Genomic DNA, 17,515 nt, shown 5'->3' with positions numbered 1-17,515 from the left:
GTGCTTTGACCACATATTTAAGGAAGGATGAGGCAGTGTGGGCTGAGGGACGTTGGAGATGGATTAAGAGTGAAAGAGTAATTGGCTATGTTAGAAAATAGTGGCTTGCATTGCATGATTCTGTATCACAGGTACTTATTTAGAGTATGCATGCATTTCTGATACTGCATAAAGCAAGACAGTGATGAAGTTACATAGTTGTCTATTAGGATATTTGCCCTATACCCTTCAGTTTTCTGTTTGAGGTTTTTGAAGGATTAATGATTTCTGTCATGCATCATAATCTTCATACTATCTGTATAAGGATTATGATGGTGATAAATGAGAAGAACATGGTGAGTATTCCAAACTCCTATCGACCCTACCCAGTATACTAAAGATTATCAAGTGGAGAGTTATTTTGGTATATTATCACTTCATAATTTTTATGTCTCAGATACAGTACATTTATTTATATAGCATATCACATAGGTCTCATTGGGATCATATAATGGTTTATGAAATAATCTATTTTAAGATACTATTTACTTATAACTATAAAACTGTGCATTTTTGTTCTCTCAGAGGATCTGGAACAGTGTGATTTCTAACTCAGAAGGAGGGGAGATTTGATTGTTTCTTCTTGAGTTAACAAGTTTCCAATCTCTTTTTGTTGTTGTTGTTGTTGTTGTTGTTGTTGTTGTTGTTGTTGTTGAGACGGAGTCTCACTCTGTTGCCCGGGCTGGAGTGCAGTGGCCGGATCTCAGCTCACTGCAAGCTCCGCCTCCCGGGTTCACACCATTCTCCTGCCTCAGCCTCCCCAGTAGCTGGGACTACAGGCGCCCGCCACCTCGCCCGGCTAGTTTTTTGTGTTTTTTTTTTTTTTAGTAGAGACGGGGTTTCACAGTGTTAGCCAGGATGGTCTCCATCTCCTGACCTCGTGATCCGCCCGTCTCGGCCTCCCAAAGTGCTGGGATTACAGGCTTGAGCCAACGCGCCCGGCCCAATCTCTTAAAAATATTCACTGCGTAATAGTTTCAAGATTTAGAATCATAAAATACTACTCATTCCTAAATGATTCAAGAATACAATTTACTATACTATTTAATTTTATGCTTTTTTTGTCCCGTGCCTATCAATTGGATATTCTAGCCATCATTTCACTGTCCTGGGTGCAGGCATAGCTGAAGGTTACTGATCTCCTGATCTAGATTAGTACTGTCCAACAGAACTTTCTGTAGTAATAGAAATATTCTATAATCTGTGCTGTCCAGTACTTAAGTCCTTAGCCACACTGGACAATTGAGCACTTAAAATGTGCCTAGTACAACTAAGGGATTGAATTTTTAATCTGACTTAAATTTAATTTTAACAGCTACACACAGCAATATTATATTGGACTGCACAGCCCTAGATGCTTATAGTCTAAAGATAACTATTGTATGGAAAAGAGAGTTCTTTTTTCAAGGCATAATCAATCACCTTTATTTCTCATTTTGTTCTTGTGCTCTCTATAAATCAAGTCCTGATGCAAAGTAATTTCATCATGAAGAGCACTGGTCTTTATTTTCCAGGGTCGTCAGGTTATATAAAGAATTAATGCACCATGTGATCACAGTTTCCTAGAGCGAGTGCCAGTTGTAGCAAGTGTAAAATAGTTGCGTTTGTTGTAGCTTCTTCTATGATATCTGTTAAGGAGTTGGATATCTCTGAAAAGAAAAAGAAAAATATTTCAGCATTTCTAATATCTTCTGGAATAGGAAAATATTTTACGTTTATCAACTATATAGAAATTATAATTTAAAATGGAATACTGGCCATTTTCACATATTTTGTACTCTGTGACAAACTGAAATCATTACAGCGTAAGTTATAATTCTAAAAACCAAAAAGTCTCACAAGTCATTGGAGCCTCTAGTATCTAGTGAAAAGAATGGTGTCTTTATTTTCTTTTTTTGTAATCTCTTTTTCAAAACCAATGTGAAACAAATTACAATTTTTATAAGCAGTGCAATAGCTAAATCAAAATAACAATAACCACAAATACACAAATAATTTTTTTTATCTGAATGTATTACTCACTTAAAACTGCATTGGTGGGCCGGGCACCATGGCTCACACCTGTAATCCCAGCACTTTGAGAGGCTGAGGCGGGTGGATCACGAGGTCAGGAGATCGAGACCATCCTGGCTAACATAGTGAAACCCCGTCTGTACTAAAAAAAATACAAAAAATTAGCTGAGCATGGTGGCACACGCCTGTAGTCCCAGCTACTCAGGAGACTGAGGCAGGAGAATGTCTTGAACCTGGGAGGTTGCAGTGAGCTGAGATCGCGCCACTGCACTCCAGCCTGGGCGACAGAGCGAGACTCTGTCTCAAAAAAAAAAAAAAAAAAAAAAAAAAAAAAAAAAAAAAATTGCATTGGTATGGAACGCAATGAAAGTTCTATTTTGGGGCTGCCTTAATGTGAGAGTAACCCTGATCACACCACTTGCATTTCAAGTATTGTTTAGTATGATGGCATTTCAATTGGCAATTTTCCTCACAGTGATTACAGTGATCTGTCTACACATGCACGCACACAAGGGCATATGTTCACAGTGAAACACAAAGATTATTATTTTAAACATACAAATAAAGCATCTCATGAACATTTCTCAATTACAGTTTGGCTAGTGTTTGTTAGTCCAGCAAGCAATACTGTATCCAACTCTGTAGAGGCAGAACTTATACATTCTTGATTTCCCATTTGACAGTTACTTATAATTGTTTGAGAGGTTAATACACTGCTTGATTTATAAATAAAAGGGGGGTTGTATTTCGTTCTTCTTCCAGTATGCTAGTATATTACCCCTTTGAAGACTCCTTCTTTACCTGTGGTGAGAAGGCATGGAATATGCTTAATGAAGGCTAATGACAAAATAAATCCTTTTTCATTTCTTAATGAGTTGGAGTGGGGTTTGTGGTTGTCCTAAGTGGTAAACAGGAAAAAAAAAAATTAAAGAAGAGGAATCTAAAAATATTGTGAAAACATGTAGGATTAGTTAAATTAATTTAAATATTTTACTTACTAATAGTTTGAAAAACTGATTTCCTCAGAACCACTTAGTGTAATTTGTAATGAAAATAACTACAGGTGAAGATCGTGTGTAAAATACACCATCACCAGAAAACTTTAGGTTTTTGAATAAAATGGAATTCATAAAATAATGAACACTCCAAGTTATTGTAAATCACTCCTGTTATTTCTTGAAGTCTTTGCCAGTTCTTGTAGTGATATATTCTTGGAAGAAAAGATTTAAAACAAAAGAATTGGTGACCTGAATCTCCAGCAAACATTTCTTAAGCACTTATTGTGTATTTGGCACAGTACCCATGAACTGATACATTCAATATAATGTCTTAAAATTGTTGGTATATATTTGGAATGATTCATTTGCTTTGAGTTTGGATTCATAATATAAAATATTATGGATCTATATGGTTGTTTCAATTTCAAACTGATATTTATAGAGAATAAATTTTATATCTAAACTGTTATTTTTGAAGAGCTAAATCTTTGTGTATTATATAGGGAGTTGTCTTGAAAAACGTCCACTTTTTACTGCTCATCTTTTTGCACTTTCAAATATACTAATACTTTTGAAGCAGGACCCAACAGGCCTTCTCTAAAATTGAGTTTTCTCACATGTAGCGAGGTTATTTTAAAAGCCCAAATTGAAGTTTAAATGGTTAATATCACGTTTATATTTGGAGTTAAAATGTGTTAAGCCACAGTTGATGAAGAATATTGCTAAATAGAGAAAACATTTTCTCATGTATTTACCTAGATGAAAGATAAAAGAAAAATTATACAACTACTAACATGTATACCTTATCTTTGTATGAACATCTTGTAAATACATTTGAATTTTCTCTTATAGATGCTATTCCTTCATGAAAACCAGGCTGAACCCAGTACATGCTTTTATTGTGAAACTAAAGAACACACAAGAAGTAGTGTTTATTTTAACTTATGAAAGCAAATTCTATTTTACTTATTTTTTAGTGGGGAAAATATGTACTTTATTTCTTTAACTTTTAGGTTCAGCTGTGCCTGTGCGGGTTTGTTATATAGGCAAACTCATGCCTCAGGAGTTTGTTATACAACTTATTTCATCACTCAGGTACTAAGACTAGTACTCAATATTTTTTCTGCTCCTCTCCCTCATCTCACAGTCCATGCTCAATTAGTCCCCAGAGTCTGTTGTTCCCTTCTTTGTGTCTATCAGTTCTCATCATTTCCATCCCATTTATAAGTGAGAACATTCAATATTTGGTTCTCTGTTCCTGCAGTAGTTTGCTGAGGATAATGGCCTCCAGTTCCATCCATGGTTTTGCAAAGGACATGATCTAATTAGTTTTTATCGCTGCATAGTATTCTATGATGTATATGTACCACATTTTCTTTATTCAGTCTGTTATTGATGGACATTTAGGTTGATTCTATGTCTTTGCTATTGTGAATAGTGCTGCAGTGAACATTTGTGTGCACGTGTCTTTATGGTAAAATGATTTATATTCCTCTGGGTAGTTACCCAGGAATGGGATTACTGGTCAAGTGGTAGTTCTGGTTTTACCTCTTTGAGGAATCACTGCGCTGTTTCCCACTATAGTTGGACTAATTTACACTCCCACCAACATTGTAAAAGTATTCTCTTTTCTCTGCAACCTCGCTAGCATCTGTTATTTTTTGACTTGTTAATAGTAGCCATTCTGACTGGTGTGATATGGTATCTCACTGAGGTTTTGACTTGCATTTCTCTAATGATCAGTGATATTGAGCTTTTTTTCATATGCTTGCTGGCCACATGTAAGTCTTCTTCTGAAAAGTGTCTCCTCATGTCCTTTGCGTACTTGTTCATGAGGTTGTTTTTTTCTTGTAAATTTCAGTTCCTTATAAATGCTAGATATTAGACCTTTGTCAGATGCATAGTTAGCAAATATTTCCTCCCATTCTATAGACTGTTTACTCTGTTGATAGTTTCTTTTACTCTGCAGAAGCTCTTAAATTTAATTAGATCTCATTTGTCAATTTTGCTTTTGTTGTGATTGTTTTTGGCATGTTCATCATGAAATCTTTGCCACTTCCTTTGTCCAGGATAGAATTCCCTAGGTTGTCTTCCAAGATTTTGTAGTTTTGGGTTTTATGGATATTTAATTCATCTTGAGTTGATTTTTGTACATGGTGTAAGAAAGGGGTCCAATTTCAATTGTCTGCACATGGCTAGCCAGATGTCCCAGCACGATTTATTGTGTAAGGAGTCCTTTCCCTATTGCTTGTTTTCTTCAGCTTTGTGGATGATCATGTGGTTATAGGTGTGTGGCCTTATATCTGGGCTCTCTATTCTGTTCTATTTGTCTATGTGTCTGTTTCTATACCAGTACCATTACTGTAGCCCTGTAGTATAGTTTGAAGTCAGGAAATGTGATGCCTCATGTTTTGTTCTTTTTGCTTAGGATTGCCTTGGCTATTTGGGGTCTTTTTTTGTTCCATATGAATTTTAACATAGTTTTCTTCTTGTTCTGTGAAGAATGTCATTGGTAGTTTCATAGGAATAACAATTAATCTGTAAATTGTTTTGGGTAGTATTCCATTTTAATGATATTTATTCTTTCTATCCATGAAGTAGTGTTTGATTATACTTATAAATGCAACTTCCATTTTAAAAGGCAGAATTCTTTATCATTTTTTCTAATCTAATTTAAGTGTATCACAACTGAAGATTCAAAATATGGCTTGTGTGTGTCACATTTATGGTTCAGTTGTTTTTCTATTCATTTATTAATTAATGTTATCACTTTTAATTGATTATCCATTTTTTTGGTTTTGAGGTGACACCAAACAAAAATCACAGAAATAATATTAAAATATGTGTAAAAAAGTGAGAACTGAAAGGAGAAGGAATATTGTTGAACCTTTAGGCTGAGGCATCTGTTATTAGGCAGTTGATAAACCAAGTCGTAAGATTGGTTTTAAGTTTGCTATGTCATTTTTGCTTAGTGTTCTAGGATGTGTAGTTACTGATTACGGATTGTGCAACTCCAAAGTCATCTTAATAGGAAGAGCTTCATTGTCTCACGGGGTGAATGAATGCAACTATTAAAGATGAAAGTCATTTATCTGTTCCTTGGAACAATAGAGTGATGGATATAATTCATTTGTTGATAACTAATATCTTACCTTGATTTGTTTTACAGACCATCAGCTTAGACATTGTTTTTAGCCATCATTTCCAAGATTCTGGTGCTATATCTCATTTGCTTTCTACTGTTGATTTTACTGCATTGTAATTTTGATAAATTAGAACCCAACACAAACAAAAAGTAAAGTCATTCTAGAACATGCATCATATATAGGGGAGTAATCTGATAAAGTGCTTTGTGCAGATATTGCAATTAGTACTGAAGTTTGGGGAGGTGAGCAATCAACAGTAAAATATTAATTGGTCTTTCTACATAGATAATTTAAACACTGATATGATAGATATATTGCTACCTGTTTTCCTGTACTGTTTTATTAATTCATGGAATAGTGACTAATAGAAGTATTACTTATCCTTATATATAAAACTCAAAATAGACTTTTCAACAAATACCTGGTGAAGACACAAATATATATATATTACACACACACACACACACACACATTATATATATATATATATATATATATATATATATGCATGAAGAAACTGCATTTGTTAACAAATGACTAAAATTGTCATGCCCGAACCCTCCATTATTGAACATCACCTCTCCATACCCCTTGATCTCTTTAATTTTGTGATGCTATACTGCCTACATAATTTCACCCATGAATAATAGATTCCAAGCCCATCACTTTCTGTTTCTTTCTCTTTTCTTTTGCACATGTGAGGGACCTTTGGTTACCTTCTTAAAGTGTGATTATCTAGAGAATTTACAGAATGTGAAATTAATGCCTATTTGATAAAAAAATTAATATATAAAGCAATGCCTACAGATATTTATATATATCACATAGTTACATAGATTAAATGAAATAACTGATTTGAAATCACATAGAGCAATTAAAATACTACACAAAGTGGAAATTATCTTTTGAACTTCGATGAATTTAGGACTTATTTATTATGATAATCTGGTACTTATTGACAAAGTAGAGTAAAATAATTATTAGATACTGAAACAAGCAATATTACATGCACCCTGAGGCAATAGAATAATGTGTGATGATAGACAAACATATATTTGGCATAAAGAATGTGTCTCTTGCTTGATTATTCTGTAAAGTCATGTTTCAAATGTTCCCTAAATCATATATCAAAAATCTAGAAAAATTAATATAGAAGAGCAACCTTTAGAATTTGTCTTATAAGTGCTATTTGAGCTTGATTGTTATCAGATATTGAAACCCTGTTAGAGAACACCGCACTACCTGTTGTTGGAATGCTAGAATGAATCAGCAAACAATAAACAATTTGGAGAAGGAAGCAGCATTGATGGAATACACTTTCTCAGAGAAGATTAGACCAAATGTGAAAAATTAGACATGTGCAATAAGTACAATAAGCAAGCTCTTTATGGAATAAAATTTAATGAACCAGTCATATATAATTAGTGTGCCTTATTAAATTTTTTATTTTGACATCTCAAGTTTCAGAATACAGAGGAAATAGTTATAGAAATTTGGACGGCCAATGCCCTTGCTCCCCTTTGCTTGCTGTGGTCAGTTCCTCTGAAAATATTAGGTTATCAGTTGCTCCAATTTGTCTTTCTCCCAATGTGGTTACTTTTCTTGCAATATTCTAGATTCCTGTCAACCTCAAGAACTACCTTATTGTTTACCCAGGCTGTGAAAGAAGCTTTGCTTGTATGTGAGACCAAGAACACACTAGTGACTACCTAATATATTATGGCTGTTAAATGGTGTATTTTTGACTTCATGAAACACTGAAATAATTGGAATGATGAGATCTAAGTGGAGTTAGGATAATGGGCAGCATATAGATATTTCTTATCTTCATGTAATACTTAAATTTGTACTACTGTAGAAATTGTACAAAAATTGTAGCATATAAACCATTCACTCATGTATTTGTGGTTGTAGCACATAATCCAGTCATTCACATAGAATTCATTTAAATATATTACAAATGAAACCAGCACTATAATGAAGAAAAAGTTTTTAAAAAATCAAGGAAATTATGCCTTGAAATTCTTCTGACAAAGCATTTGAACATTAATTATGTGGTGTGGTTTGAAATTTTTAGAATTGCATATAGTAGATGCGTAGCTCCCTTACCTACTCAGAGATAATAAAATGAACTTCCATTTTTGCTTTATATATCTCTAAATTTTCAGAGATGCTTATTTTATTTCTGCTTTTGCTTTCTCTAATTGTCATTGTTGTGTCCCTCTAAATACAACTATTGCTTACCCAACCATGATGTCTTGCTGATAAAGGGCATCACTTAAATAGCATGGGTACTGCTGGAATTTGTCAAAAATGTTAGTTCTTTGTCTTCTTTTGTGTTGTTTCCTTTATCAGTTTCCAAACTAACATTAATTTATAGTAGCAGTGGGTTGTAGGAGAAGGGTGAAGAAATTTAAGGTTATCTAGTCACATTTTTCATGAGAGACAGAAAAGTTAGAATGTAATTTATATATGTTAAGATATGTATGTAGGCATATTTTCCCTGGATATCTAAGTTAAATGTACCATGCTTCCACAAGACTAAGCAGTGATTATTTATATCCATATTTAGTAGCTAAATTTCTGTACTGTTCATTCAAAGAATTAAACTCAACATTTTCAAAGAAAACTCTTAATTTTAAATATAATAAAGTTTCAAGTGGTAAATGTGAGGGTTGAAATCAAAATCTGGAGACTGATGTTACTTAAACATGCATGTTCATATCCTGGTAGAAGCAGAGATGAATTCATTATACAGTATTTGAACACTGAATTAAAGACATACTAGAATATATTATCAAACATAAACTGTTTTGTTCACTCAGGTACTTTCAGTGTCTAGAACTGTGCTTGACATAAAAAATTACTTAATAAGTATTTGTTGAATGAGTGACTAAACCTCCATGAATTCATTTCATCTCAAATTCTTTATTAACTAGAGGGTGAATATTCCTTCTAGGTTGGCAACATATATGTTCACTTAAGCTTTAGAAATGGTAGTTTTTTCTCAAAATTTCTTCCCAATTTTTAAAACCACTGAATGAATTTCCAGTTATGAAACACATTTTAAAATGTTTTTTATGATGATGGTATTATGGAAGACAGTGTGGCAATTCCTCAAGGATCTAGAATTAGAAATACCATTTGAACCAGTCATCCCATTACTAGGTATATACCCAAAGGATTATAAATCATGCTGCTATAAAGACACACACACACATATGTTTATTGCGGCACTATTCACAATAGCAAAGACTTGGAACCAACCCAAATGTCCATCAATGATAGACTGGATTAAGAAAATGTGGCACATATACACCATGGAATGCTGTGCAGCCATAAAAAAGCATGAGTTCATGTCCTTTGTAAGGACGTGGATGAAACTGGAAACCATCATTCTTAGCAAACTATCGCAAGGACAGAAAACCAAACACCACATGTTGTCACTCCTAGGTGGGAATTGAACAATGAGAACACTTGGACACAGGGCGGGGAACATCACACACCGGGGCCTGTCATGGGGTGGGGTCGGGGGAGGGATAGCATTAGGAGATATACCCAACATAGATGACGAGTTAATGGGTCCAGCACACCAACATGGCCCATGTATACATAAGTAACAAACCTGCACGTTGTGCACATGTACCCTAGAACTTAAAGTATAATAAAAAAATAAATAAATAAAAAATAGAGTAGAACAGATTTAGAATGGATTGGGAGAGGGTGACTTTTTGGAACTAGATTGCTCTATTAATTGTTTCTGTTGTGTAGAAATATTGCAGCATGCATGCAATGCTTTTATTTCTTTATTTTGTTTTTCTTTTCTTTTTTTTTTTGGAGGGTTGGTATCCAGGAATTCAAGGTTGTTTTATCTTATTTTTTTAAATTTAACTTTTATTCTGAGTTCAGGGGTACATTTGCAGGTTTATATAAGTAAACTTGTGTCATGGAGGTTTGTTGTACAGATTATTTCATTACCCAGGTATTAAGCCTAGTACCCATTAGTTATTTTTCCGGATCCTCTCCCTCCTCCCATCTTCCAGCCTCCAGTAGGCCCCAGTGTGTGTTGTTCCCCTGTATATGTCCATGAGTTCTCATCATTTAACTCCCACTTATAAGTGAGAATATCCTGCAATGTTTTTAAAAACAGTCTGTAGTATTCTTCTGCCAGTTGTAATAATGTGTAATACCTAAGGGTAAGATAAGAACAGAGCTATAGTTTTAATTCCAATTGTCACTGCCCCATTTTTATTTCTGCTTATGTTTGCATGACATTTATAAAATCACATAAACATCCAAAACTTCTTATATATGCTAGATTCACAGCATATAGAACACATATATGTGTGCATATTAGCTGGTAGTATCAATGGGGTATTTTTAATCTCACCTTCATAACAGAGTATAAAACCAAAAATTCCCAAGACTGAATTTTGAGCAAGTTTTTATATTATGTAATCCCAATGCACATCATTGTACAAATGATGCTAAAAATACTATACCACAGGCAACAGTGTTTTTGTGTTGTTTACTAGGATAAAGAATGTCTTCAGCTCTAGCATTACTCACATATTTTATATATGATACCAAATGCTCAACACAGGAAAGTCGTTGGATTCAAAACATATATTTTTAAATTTTGTGATAAAAATTAATGAGATGTTTAAAGTCTACTCCCGACCCAAACTATCTCAATTGTTGCAACAGATGCATTTATTTGATTATTGATTATAAATAGGAAGATTTCTTTTTTTCCAATTTTGTGTCTTCCAACACTGGCATATACATATTTTTAAAAATGCAGATGTGCAGCTATGCAATGGGACAGTTATTTCATATAACATGTTGCTTGGCATAATCAGAGCACAATATCCATAACAAGTTATTTATATCCTGTAGTCCTCCTGTTTTTAGAACAATTACTAAAATTTGTTGATGTTATCAAATACCAATAAATATTGAGAAATTCCTTAATTGGATACATATATGCATTAATACATTTCTGGAATGGAATTTTAAGTAACCATCTGACCACTGAGTTTTCAAAACTGCTAAATACCTTAATAGTTGGATTAACTTTCATTTAGTTATAAAAGTATAACATCTGATAGGCTTTAGCTCAGTGTGATACAAATTTAATTCTGTTTATATATCATTTACAAATACCATCCAGAAGAAGCACATTAGAATGTTTAATTATACTAGAGATTAAAAGATATTTAATATATAAACTTGAGAATATATTAAATAAAATAGAGAATAAGAATTGAGAATTACGAAAGGAAACTGAAGAAAAAATTTGCAGATTTTAAGAAAATCAAAATTCCTCATTGAATTTTGTCAGAAGACTTGAAGAACTGAAATAATTTTAAAGCTTTCAGTGAGTGAAAAAAGGGAGAAGTAGCAAGAGAGATTGATTTTTGACTCACTTTCAACTTGGTACTGTTTTTAAATGCCTTTCTTATTTTCAAGCCCTACTCAAGCTCTTCCTTGAAGTTGTGTAATTCCTGTTAGTCTGTAGATGTGGAAACCCATTTTTATATGAACTACCTTCTGTGTTCTATAAACATGAATTCTCAGGGTTGGGATGTCTTCTAGTCTAACTCTCCCATTGAATGTTTGGACATCATCTACCATATCTATATATCTAAAGCAAATATAATAGATCTAATCTGGTGGTGCAGTACCTCCAAAGATGTGGAATACACTCCTGAAATATCCTGAAACATTTTTTTTTCCAGAATCCTTTAATAAGCAGTTATGTCAATCTGAAAGTCGCTTACCTGTACTTTATATTAATAGCTATTCTTGTTTTCTTATCCAAAGAAAAAACCTCTAATTCCCTTTTCACATTATAGTTGTTACCATGTTTAGGCATTTGTCACATCAACCCCTCTCCTCTCCCAAACTTCTCTTCTTCAAATCAAACTTTCTTAGTCTCTCCTTTATAATGATTACTTGTCTCCTTTTATCCAGATCAATTTTTTTTCACTTTGATGCCCAGAGCTGAAGAAATGGACTATGGTATAAATTATTCATTGCCAAGAGAATAATTGCATTTTAAACCCATATTATAACAAAGAATAAAGATTATATTTTGTGATTTGTAACAAATACCTGTTATTTTCCCTTAACTGTTGAATTAAATATTTTAATTGTTTATATTCTCTAACTATCTTGGTATATTAAAGTATTATCTTTTATATATTTATCAATGGTGGACACTTTTATAGGTATTCTGTGTCATTTTTTATACTTTAGCTATCTTATTTCATTTATCTTTATTCTTACTGTACAAATTCATAATATTTGTTTCAAAACAAATTTATCACTAATTAACAGTCGCAATTATGCTAACATCTCATTTAGTGATTTTAATTTAAAACAGCTTTTGTTAACATGCATGTTTAGGGTTGACTTCTTAATAATTTCTTCTCCCTCTTCTCTTTCTCCTCTTGGTCAGTGTTGTGCGGGCTAACACAACGAACTGTAACAAGTGTGCTTGGTATGGACTTGTTGTCCGGGACGTACATATTCGCGGTCCTCCTAGCATGCGTGGTGTTCCACTCTGGCGCCCAGGAGAAGAACTACACCGTCCGAGAAGAAATGCCAGAAAACGTCCTAATAGGCGACTTGTTGAAAGACCTTAACTTGTCGCTGATTCCAAACAAGTCCTTGACATCTGCTATGCAGTTCAAGCTAGTGTACAAGACCGGAGATGTGCCACTGATTCGAATTGAAGAGGGTACTGGTGAGATCTTCACTACTGGCGCTCGCATTGATCGTGAGAAATTATGTGCTGGTATCCCAACGGATGAGCTTTGCTTTTATGAAGTGGAGGTTGCCATTTTGCCGGATGAAATATTTAGACTCGTTAAGATACGTTTTCTGATAGAAGATATAAATGATAATGCACCATTGTTCCCAACAACAGTTATCAACATATCAATTCCAGAGAACTCGGCTATAAACTCTAAATATACTCTCCCAGCGGCCATTGATCCTGACGTAGGAATAAACGGAGTTCAAAACTACGAACTAATTAAGGTGCGTTTTAAAATCACTTTGTTAAAGATGTCTCATTTTTTAAAGAGTAAAATAAAGTATTAATGTATTTCAAATTTTGAGTAAGCCATCACCCCAATTTTTCAAAAATTTATGTAATTTAAAGCATAGTGGAGAAAATTCATCAATGCAGTTTTTGCAATTACATGAGGATTATTAATTTTCGTGGTATGTATATTCATTTTCAAATAGTTGTGTTTCCATTAATCTATAAAGGGATCAGACAAGGAGGTCAGCCCTGCTACTTACAAATCAGTAGTTTGCCCAGCTTCATTCTTTTAATCTGTCCAGTCATGCTTCTGCCAAAAACTTGACATAAGCAAATCATTAAGAATGAATCCAGAAATCTGACCATCAATTTTTCCTAGTGATTACTTTAAATACAAAAATTTTATCTTGCCATTCGATATGGTGCCAAATAAATCTACTTGACAAGTGACTAGAACAATTTAATTTATTACTAGCATTTCTGAACATATATAGATAAATATTTTTCATGAGGATTTCAAGGCAAGGCAAGGTCTTTAGCATATCCTGAATCATCAAATTGAGATTAAATTTTAGTCAATGTTCTGTTAATGTTAAATATTTTCATTTTTTTAACTATTATTTGAAAACAGAGTGTTCATTTGTTGTAAAGGGTAAGTAAGCCTTTTAACAAAAAATATTCAATCAGTTGATTTGAATAACCTATCCTGGCTTGATTTGGGTCTTAGGATGGAGAAGGTAGAGAGAAGAATAGATTGAATATTTGATATTCTTCAAAATATGTGCAGAGGGGCCACATTTATCAAGTTAATGATCAATTCTTTTTAATTATTTATATGATATAAAGAGTAATAGATAACTCAGATTGGGGTATGTGAAATAGTACAATGCACTTGAATGATCTTGGAAAATATATGTTAATGAAATAACAAATGTACATGTTTCACATAGATCTGTTCAGGGGATTTTCATACTTTTATAAATATTCTGCCAAACTACATTGATTACATAATAACTAGTGTTAAATATATGCCCCAAAACATATAAATAAGACATTCTGATATATATCATCTGAAGGTTTTGACCTAGAGGATATACAATGTGGGAAAATTGCTCAACTGATGCTGATCTATTGTAAAGATATAATTGTTTGTAAATTCATTCAGAAATGGGAGGCTACAGACCTCTTGAGCAAATTTCAGTGAAATGCAAATATGTTTGAGTATATGAAGTGAAAACAGAAAGAGAAGGATTTGGAAAGAAGGGAACCCTTGTATGCTATTGGTGGGAATGTAAATTAGTACAACCACTATGGAGAACAGTTTGGAGGTTCCTGAAAAAAACTAAAAATTAGATGATTTTTAAATGAGCACTTTGGGGTGAAGTTCCTGCAATGACATCTCCTTATCTGATGAAATGGAAAAATATTCAGGAGTCAGACAGATATGGATCACAGTTTTGTGCTTACCTCTTACCAGACATGCTACTTTCAGCTTAATCTTTTTGACCTTTAATTTCTTCAGTCATAATATGGGGATGATAATTATCACAGGGGCAGAATTGGGAAAAATAAGCACTTAGTATGGAGTAGATATACCTGCATAGAAGATTTTTGAAGCTGCTTTAAAACACTTAACTACTTATGGAAATGTGAGGCTTATCACTTGAAATAATAAATTGAGTAGCTGAGTGGATAGTCTCTCTCTCTAAAGCAACACTCCACAACAGAATTTTCTGCAAGGACGGTAGTTTTATAATCTGTGATACAACACAGTAGCCACTAGTCACACATGGCTATAGTCCTTGAAAGTACTTAGTAGCTATTGCTACTGAGGAACTAAATGCTTAATTAATTCAATTTTAATTTTAATAGCCACATGTGGTTAGTGGCTATCATATTGCACAGCACAGCCTAAACAAATAAAAAGTTTATTTGGACAATAAAAATTAATAGGTAAAATCAAAATGAGACCTTACCAAGTTTAAATCGGATATTAGCAATAGGGTCTCTTCAACTGACCATCTTGACAAATGTGTTGTTTTAAAATGTAGTGGTTTATTCAAGGAATAATTTTGTCTTGTCTCCCTTAGGGAAGCTTAACGAACTTCCAAGAAATTTCTGATTTGTCTTGAAAGCTGCTTAACTAATTCAGATAAAACAAATAAGCCTGCTGGCATAATTTTAGCTTTGTTAAAATGTGCTTTCATTTGACATTCTTTGAAAGATTGTCAGCAAATGACAAAAAGTCTCACTACAGGTTCTTAGATGACTCTTAGAGATGCTCTAAAATCTCTTTCTGTTTTAGAACGTGTGATAAGCCTAAAGTAACTATATGATGTGCCTAAAGTACTGGGGCATTTGTATGGCCCCCTGAACAAATACTGTTTTGACTGCTTGTTAAAAATAATGAGAATGGAACACAAAGCATAGCTCCAGGCATGCAGAGGGCCATGACATGGGTGACTTTTACTGAATGCACTTTGACTTGCAAAAAGGCCCTGTCTTGAAAGTGGCATATATGCTATGGGAAAGGAGAGTTAAAGAAAAAGAGAGAAAAGAAGCATGTTTTGATTCATCCATAAACTTTCATAAATTTTACAATGTGAAATAAGTAGGCCAACCATAATAATTTCTTTTAAAAGACCCTTTGTCCTGCGGAATAGGATGAGAATTTAATTAATATTAATTTGCTCTACTTTTGTTGAATAGACAAGAATAGCAAAATCACAGTTTATCCTAACTAGGCTAATATAAAACGTATTTGAATAGTTCAAATAGCAAAGGGAGAGAAGGGAGAAATATAGAGAAAAATTCTAGGAAAAAAGGTCAATTAAAATATTTAAATAGGTCAATTTATACAGGAAGGGGTCCTACTATTGACTATTTGATATTAATTAACTGAAATTAAAGGCATTGGCAGAAAATATTTATTAAATGTTTAAAATGTATGTAGCATAAAATTTCATAAGACTTAGAATATTTATTTCTAAAACTAATATATACATATATTAATTTAGCTTACCTTTTTATGAGTTTCAGTATACCTTGGCACAAACAGGGAAAGTATTATTTCACATTTTAAATATTTGGAAAATGAGTTTCAGGGTGATAATGTATTATGCTTATCATCATGTGACTGGTAAATGATAGAGGTAGGAACCAGAGTGCAGTTCCTGACTCCTAATCAACAGACAGATTGTAGATGGATAGATAACCTTCAGAGCAGGATCACTGCAGATTCATGATACAAAAGGAGAAGAGTGAAAGAAAGAAAAAGGGCTGGGTGCAGTGGCTCATACCTGTAATCCCAGCACTTTGGGAGGCTGAGGCAGGTGGGTTACTTGAGGTCAGGAGTTCGAGACCAGCCTGGCCAATATAGTGACACCCTGTCTCTACTAAAAAAATACAAAAAAAAAAAAAAATTAGCTGAGCTTGGTGGCGGGAGGCTGAGGCAGGAGAATCACGTGAATTCAGGAGGCAGAGGTTGCAGTAAGCCGAGATTGCCCCATTGCAATCCAGCCTGGGCAACAGTGAGAGAATTTGTCTCAAAAAATAAATAAATACAATTTAAAAAGGAAAAAGTGGAGGAATGAAGTAAATACCAAGTAATTCTGCTTGTTTAAAAAATAAATAAAAATAAAACTTATATATGTGACTTTGATGAGATTTTCAACTTTTTAATGGATCATGTTACTCTTTAAAGAAAAAAAAATCATCTATAAGAGTTATTGATGTTATTAATAGTTGCCACTTAAAAAAGAATCCAGATTTGAAACCTTCTCTTTTCTCTCTTTCAAGTAAAGTCTTACTGCAATGCTAATTCCCTATATACATATAGCTATTTACATACTCACACACATCATACTACACATTGCAGTATTTGAAAGAACTGTTGGTCAGGAGTAGGAAATCACAGGATCTCTTTAACTTTCACTTTTTAATTCAGATGGCTTGTTATTTATAAAGCTTTTAAAATATTGTAAGTATTTTTTGACAGGAAAGCCAACATTTTCACAAATAGAAACATCCCTCAAGCACCCAGTCTGACTCAGAATATGTATATAAACCACAGGGACTTCCTTCTTTTCTCATGGTAGGAACTCAGGGGAAATTAGTTTATATAATGATGTTACAGTTATTTTTATTTTCTGCTTCAAATTTCCATCTTCCCTGGTGTATATCAACAGTCACATTTCTATACTAGCCCAGTGACAGTGTGCTGATTGATTTCCTTAAGGAAGGCATGACAGTGTTTCAAAGGAAGA

At 33.5% G+C, this 17,515-nt stretch overlaps 1 protein-coding gene across 3 annotated transcripts in view; it reads left to right on the top strand.

Moving 5' to 3' along the window:
* Positions 1–17,515, top strand: part of PCDH11X (protocadherin 11 X-linked) — a 590,430-nt gene that overhangs the window by 44,052 nt on the left and 528,863 nt on the right. For all 3 annotated transcript variants that reach the window (XM_030933938.1, XM_030933939.1, XM_030933940.1), the window contains one exon: positions 12,660–13,243. In XM_030933938.1, coding sequence (XP_030789798.1) covers positions 12,660–13,243 — 584 coding nt within the window. The remainder of the gene's footprint in view (positions 1–12,659; positions 13,244–17,515) is intronic.

This window comes from Rhinopithecus roxellana, chromosome 7 (genome assembly GCF_007565055.1).
Source record: "Rhinopithecus roxellana isolate Shanxi Qingling chromosome 7, ASM756505v1, whole genome shotgun sequence".
Taxonomy (NCBI): Eukaryota; Metazoa; Chordata; class Mammalia; order Primates; family Cercopithecidae; genus Rhinopithecus; species Rhinopithecus roxellana.
This window is presented reverse-complemented; position numbering and strand designations above follow the sequence as displayed.